The following is a 7212-nucleotide window of genomic DNA, read 5'->3' as shown; positions in this document are numbered from 1 at the left end:
TCTTATATATTTATACTTGGCTCTGTCGGTCTCGTCTTGTCAAAATTATTCGTGAAATAAAGTGTTTATTGCTGAAAACATAAATATATCACCGTCCCCATGTTTCTTCAATGTATCTGTGTGCGTGTGTGTGTGTGTGTGTGTGCGTGTGTGTGTGTGTGTGTCTTTATAAAGCATAATCCTACTTACCATTCGTTGCAGTTGTCTTTGACGGACTCTCCAACATCGTAAAACCGACCATTCTTGTAGCATTGATCTGAAAATAGACAATAGCAATACATTAATTCATGGATAAGCATTTTGCATTAGGAACTATTCAAAAATAATGTAGTCTTAGACAAAAAATTTATATAGAATTGTAGTCTCGTGATATTTTCGAAGCTGAGTCCAGATTTCTGTTCCATGATCTGGTTTAAGAAAAGTAACCGCAGACCTACAAGATAAGGCTTGACCCAGCGCGCGTTTCTTATGAGTGAAATTACATGGGTAATGGTTAAGGTGTTGAGCTCGTGATTATTAGGTAGTGGTGCGTTCGATTCTCGTATCAGGCATGCATCCTGTGATGTATCTTCTTCATTGTCGTGAAAAATAAGAAAAAAATGAATAAATAAATGCAGCATTACACTCCATCTTCATGTTATCCCATAAATTTCTGAAACTCATGAATTCATTCCTGAAACGCTTATTTTGTAAAATATTTTTAAAATGCATCTAAAAATGACAATAAATAAAACACTGCTTGCTGCCTTGGTTCCTACATCCGGTTGAAAATAGGAAGCAGACGGCAAGTGGCTATTGTTGATGATTTGAAAACAAACGTCAGTTTATTGTCAAACGACAAGTATGACTTCCGGTATGTCAATAATGGAGGTTTCTAATTAGCTAAAATTTCAAACTTTCAAATGTTTGTAACTTTTTCTTATTGTTAATTTCTATGAGAACTGAATGAAATTTTCGTCATTAGCATGCAAACCTACATAGTGAAAGTAATCTGACGACGCAAAGCTAAACCGTGAAGATTCACTTTAAGTCTACAAGAAAAATTAGATGAAGTCGGGGGAGCAGTCAGTAACCAAGCTAGATTGTAGAGTAACATTCACATATTATTTCATTAGAGAAATTCATTGAAACTGCTGAGTTTTAGCCTGGTAAGAATGAAACTAACATCTGTTGGTTAGAAAATAACGTGGTAGAATAACATAATAATTCTGTCGCGTTATTATTGTACAACAGATGTGAAATAGTAAGAATGGAACCAACATCTGTTGTTCAATAGAATAATGTGATAGAATTATTGCCTTGTTCTACCAAGTTATTTTTCTGTCCAACAGATGTAAATTTTATTGTTATTAAGTAAAGTCGTACCGGTTTTAATGAACTTTCCCAGTATGAGCATTCTGGCACAGTCGTTTGGTCTCCGCCTCTTTAACGTCGATGATTCGACACTGAAGTATTTGGTATCAGACGTGTTAATGTTTCTCTCATTGTCTTAATTTTTCTCTCTCTTTCTCCCCCCTCTCTCTCTCACTATATATATATATATATATGTACACTTCTGCGCGCAGGCGTTTGTGTATTTACCCACTGGGCCAAAACGTACTGTCGCCAAAACAGTTACAGTGTTAAATCGTTGACGCCCAAACAGCCACACCCAATCGTCCCATTCCCTTAAATGTTACGGAACGCATCCAACTTGCTGTAATGAAGCAGCACTGTTCGTTCATTGAATTTTTCCTGTACACCTAGACTTTATCCACAACTTTGCGAAACTGAACTTTAATTCATTAACGATATAAACAAAATTACCCCTAAGCTGAACCGATGAAATATAAGAATATAAAGAGCAAACTAGAATAGTTAACTTTTATTAGACATTGAAGATTAATAGAGGTGATCAGAATAAATCCTTTTGATAAATGCAGAATTAATTTCTTCTCATGCATGGAAAGGGATAGAAGATGGGAGAGGAAAGAGGGGCGAATAGCATGAGCTGTGAGTGATCGAAAAAGTTCTACATTAAAGATTGGGAAAAAATGAAAAACAGATATTCTGGAAGATGAGTTAAACGTACAAAACGTTCCTCACCGTTTCTGACAATAATCTTTAGCTGGTTGGTCGGAGATTGGACCTGGCTACTGACTAATTCTACCACTTACCGGATGTTAACCAAATAAAAGCTTTCCAATTTGAACGAACTTATCAGGTGAGAAACAATGTAGTTCAGCTACAGTATATATTTCAATATGCTTGTCCTTTTAAGGAATCGAGCTAGCAGAGTTCCACCGATGTCCACTTTGCCTTTCATAGTTTCGAGGTCGAAACTGAAGTTGCTGACCGCGTGCCAAAATTTGAAATCAAAATGTTTGTCCTACTTCTCAAATTTCGTCGGTTTCCAAGAAATAATCAGATCTTCATTCTTCAATTAATTTGTAACTAGATAATTAGGGACATTGTCAATTCCTTAATTAGTCTGATTTTAATGAGAGTCGATCACTGAATGTACTATATCTAATCAGAAATCTAAACTACAAGTAGCAGCTAATATCACTCGAAATACATTCTACTGTCTATAAAGGGAAAACACACAGCATAATATAGCCCTAAATACTTGGTACCCAAAAGAAAGAAAAAGAAACTATGTAATGGTTACGGTGGAATACCCTTTGCTCTGAAGTCTACTTGATCAGAGTTCACTCGGAGTTAGAAAACAAAAACAATAAGAACAACACACTTCAGGTTGCTATACAATGATGTAGTTTGTAGTTTTTGATTCATTAAAAACCAATCCTTGCTCGAACTTAACACAGATTTCATTACTATGAATGAAGTTTATGAGAGAACTTTCTCTTTAAAGACGATGCTTGTCTAAACAGATAACTTCCCCAGAAGACTTAGTACATACCCTTAACAAATGAACGAACGTTCTACTGTAAGGAGCACTTTCCAGAACGCAAGTTTGAAACAAGTGTCCTAATATATTCCCGCTAAATGTACATTAAATATGTTTGTTTTATACCATAAAGCATTTTTCTTGTTCCATGTTTGTATCACACCCACCTTACATAACTATTTTCATTATGGAGTTTAATATGTTTAGGTTAAAAATAATTTATATTTTGTATCTTGTTCTACAATCTTTGTCCAACATCAAACTTCAAATCTGAAGGCGTGTTTTCTTTTATACGAAACATTATTTTTGTCTCGTTCGTTAACGTAACTTCCCCTCAGGGATTGCAATCTACTACAAAGGTGTTTTCATAAATCTTACTAATAACTATGTCAGCGTTTCTGACTCCACATTTGGTTTATTTTTTCGCTTGTGCAGATATCAAAATCTCACTGGAATCTTAGTCTTTAGTTTGTTTTTCTGTTACATTTGATGTTTAACTCAGTTTTTTTTCTTGTCTTCCTTTCCTCCTGTCTATCTTTCTGCCTGTTTTTAGATCTACCTGAAATTTAATAGCTACAGCAAACTTTGCAAATTTTTCTGTTTATTCCTCTACTCTTGTGATAAAAACCACAGCTTTATGAAGGGAACATTTTTGCTTATATTTTTAATAGCTTCATCAGAGGAAGAATGACAGCACCCATGACTCCTTTTCAGGACTTCTGTAACTATTGTAAGGAAAAGAGGAAGTTCTCAAACTGAAGACCTGACTCCAACGTCTCTGCTACAGAGTGAACTTTGTTAACAGCAGCCAATGACCAAGGCGGTGATGTTAAATCGAGCAACGGATTAAAACAACCACTATGTAATGGTTACGGGTGGAATACCCTTTGCTCTGAAGTCTACTTGATCAGAGTTCACTCGGAGTTAGAAAACAAAAACAATAAGAACAACACACTTCAGGTTGCTATACAATGATGTAGTTTGTAGTTTTGCTAGACGGAAATCCGCTCACTTTCCGTCTACCAAGTTTACCAGATGAAGCTTTGGTTGGCCCAAGTTTGTGGTAGAAGATACGCAAAGAAATTTCAATTCGAAACTATATAGCTATGAAGGAGATTCCTTTATCACACAGCCATGCTTGTGCCCATTTACAAAGAAGTGAGGTCATTACGGCCAAATAAGCGAATTGCCTGCCAACAGGCCTAACAGTCGAACGTATCGTTTGATTTTAGTCTTTACGGGATCGATAATGTTAGTACCATTTAAAAACTATGGCTCAATCGAATCGGCCATTATCCTCTCCTAAAATGATATGGCCTTGTGTCAGTATTAGAAATCATTATTAAGGCTGCGAACTGGCAGAATCATTAGCATGCCGGACAAAATGCTTAGCGGCATTTCGTCCGTATTTATGTTCTGAGTTGAAATTCTACGGAGGTTGACTTTGGCCTTCATCCTTTCGAGGACGATAAACTTGAGTACCAGTTGAGCACTGGACTTGATGTGATCGACTAGCTTCCTCCCCCAAAATTTCGGCCTTGTGCTTAAAATAGAAAGGATTGTTGTTGTTGTTGTTATTATTATTATTATTATTATTATTATTATTATTATTATTATTATTATTATTATTATTATTATTATTATTATTATTATTAAGGCAGCGAGCTGGCAGAATCGTTAGCATGCCGGGTGAAATGCTTAGCGGTATTGCGTTCTGATTTCAAATTCCGCCGAAGTCGACGCTACCTTTCATCTCTTAAGGGTCGATAAATTAAGTACCAGTTGCGTACTGGGGTCGATGTAATCGACTAGTCCCCTCTCCCATATTTCAGGCCTTGTGCCTACAGTCGAAAGGATTATTATTATTATTATTATTATTATTATTATAGAAAAAACAGGACTTTGAAATCTACAAATAAACCAGCGATATCAGTTTCCTTTTTATTGCTTTGTTTACAAATAAGTCACCAACTGACAATGGCAACGCTTCAAGGATGTCTATAAATCTGTGTAGTCTGTTTATTGAATCACACACGCTTACAATGACATCCATGTGTTTTCTACATAAACATGATGGGTGGGATGAGAAGAATCAATCATGTGATTTATATAGACCTAGTTACGCTTGACAATATGAAAGGTCGGCTCACAATCGGCATGAGGGAGGCACCTGGTTAAATTTGGTGAATGAAAAAAAAAAATTAAACAAAATTGTCTGAGAATACACTGGGTTTTCTCTTAAAAAGTGGATTCTCATCATTACACAGTGATTTCTCGTCATACAGCGAGTTCCTGGCTGTGTGGCAAGACGTTTTCTTAACAACCACGTGCTCCCAGGTTAAATTGTGGAGAATAATTAAGAAGTTATATGTTGTATAGGTTAGTGAGTGAGACCATAGTTATGCGTTGCCTAAAATCTTGTGAACCATTTCTCCCGGGCTCAGTTCACATATCTAAACATAGATATTGTGTGTACTCTAAATATGTAGAGCTATTTTGTCATTTCGATAATTTTAGATCCACCTGTAAGCGCAGCTTGTGACAGAACTGTTCGCATTATAGTTCAGCTTCTCGTATAATTATTCCATTTCATAAGAAAACCGTCGACCTTATATTGATTTCAAATAATAGCACAAGGCTAGTAGTATCGAAAGAGAAAGTAAGTCTATTACATCGATCCTAGTGCCAACTGGTGCTTATTTTATCAATCTCATAAAGATGAAAGGTAAAGGCGACTCCAGCGGCATTTGGACTCAGAACGTTAAGTCGGAGAAAGCATTTTTGTCCAGCTGGAATGTCTTTGATCATAAACCTTCAAGACTACGATTGAGCTGGAGATAAATATCAACAACAATGGTAGCAACAACGCGTTTCTCTTTTGATCCGGGATATATTTAGCTCATTCCTCGCGAGACCCCCTACCCACCAACCCACGTTGGGATATCAAAAGATTAGATTCAAAGAATTGTGAGATAACAGATATCAAAATTTTTTTGGATGCAACGTAAGCGGCAATGTAATTTGAAAGTCAGCCATGATAATTAATAATCGCCAGAATTTATTTTAGAGCGTTCTCTTACTGATAAGTATAAAAAGAAATTAAAAAAACAAAACGGGGGTGGGGGCGGGAGGGAGAGAGAAGGAGAGAGAGTTCTTATCTGTGTTAAAGATAGTTGTGAACCACATTCTTATAGAGACATTGAAATATTCTCGACGATCAGATAAAACATTTTGAAATAGAATTATGTTAATCTCGTCTTACATCATTCTTTCATTGTGTTTTTTTAAAAAAACCTGTGTTTACGAGGTACACACCCTTTTTAATTATCTAATGAAATTGTATATCATCATAAACTTCCACCGTAACTTATTTCTAAAGAGAACATCAAATAGTTGATTTAATCAGTCCCCATTATGTCACTGGTACTTAAAAACTTACGAAGGAGGCTGTATTCCAGGGATCGCAACGTTTTTCAGTAATATCCCGCTTAGTTTTTTTTACTTTCATTTGCCCAAAGCTCGTGTGCATATTATATCATATTTTAAGGCGGTTAGATGACAGAATCGTCAGTGCGTCGGACAAAATGCTTAGCAGCATTTAATTCGACTCTTCACGTTCTGAGTTCAAATTCTGCTGAGGTCAACTTTACCTTTGATCTTTTCGGGGGTCGATGCCCCTTCTATAAAACTGCTGGTCTTGTGCTAAAATTTAAAACCATTATACCATACTTTCGCACAAAATATTCTTGCCTATCCCCCGCTTCCTCCATTCTCATAACCGGAAATTGCGGTACAAAAAGACTAATAGCCAAGGACTGATATTTTTGTTTCGTTGCTTTATTCAAAATATGAATAAGTTATTCCCATCTCCCTACCCCCAAATGATGGGGTGGTCGCGACTGGAAAAATTTTGATCATAGAACTGATTCATAAGCGCTTACTTGGGGCTAAACAACAACAAAAACAACAACATCAATAACAACGCACACACAAAAACAATCATCATTCAGTGTGCCTCAAAATGAATTCTTCCCCCCTTTCTCTCTTTTATATATATATACATACATACATACATATATGCATACATACATGCATACGTACATACATACATGCATACATACAGCGGCGAAGAATCTTCTGCTATCTTGTGGTGCCCCAACATGATTTTAAATTACTGTTTCGCATAAAGAATGAAAGCCTATAACAAAGTGGAAAGGTAGCTAGTTGGTTAGACAGGTAAATAAATGGAGAGAGAGAGAGAGAGAGAGAGAGAGAGAGAGAGAGAGAGAGAGAGAGAGAGAGAGAGAGAGAGAGAGAGAGAG

General features: G+C 36.2%; 1 protein-coding gene across 1 annotated transcript in view; it reads right to left on the bottom strand.

The window, feature by feature from the left end:
• The window catches only part of LOC106882701 (tubulointerstitial nephritis antigen-like), a 55491-nt gene that overhangs the window by 10484 nt on the left and 37795 nt on the right, over positions 1-7212 (bottom strand). Inside the window, exon 2 of the mRNA XM_014933465.2 lies at positions 190-256. Coding sequence (XP_014788951.1) covers positions 190-256 — 67 coding nt within the window. The remainder of the gene's footprint in view (positions 1-189; positions 257-7212) is intronic.

This window comes from Octopus bimaculoides, chromosome 13 (genome assembly GCF_001194135.2).
Source record: "Octopus bimaculoides isolate UCB-OBI-ISO-001 chromosome 13, ASM119413v2, whole genome shotgun sequence".
Lineage (NCBI taxonomy): Eukaryota > Metazoa > Mollusca > Cephalopoda > Octopoda > Octopodidae > Octopus > Octopus bimaculoides.
This window is presented reverse-complemented; position numbering and strand designations above follow the sequence as displayed.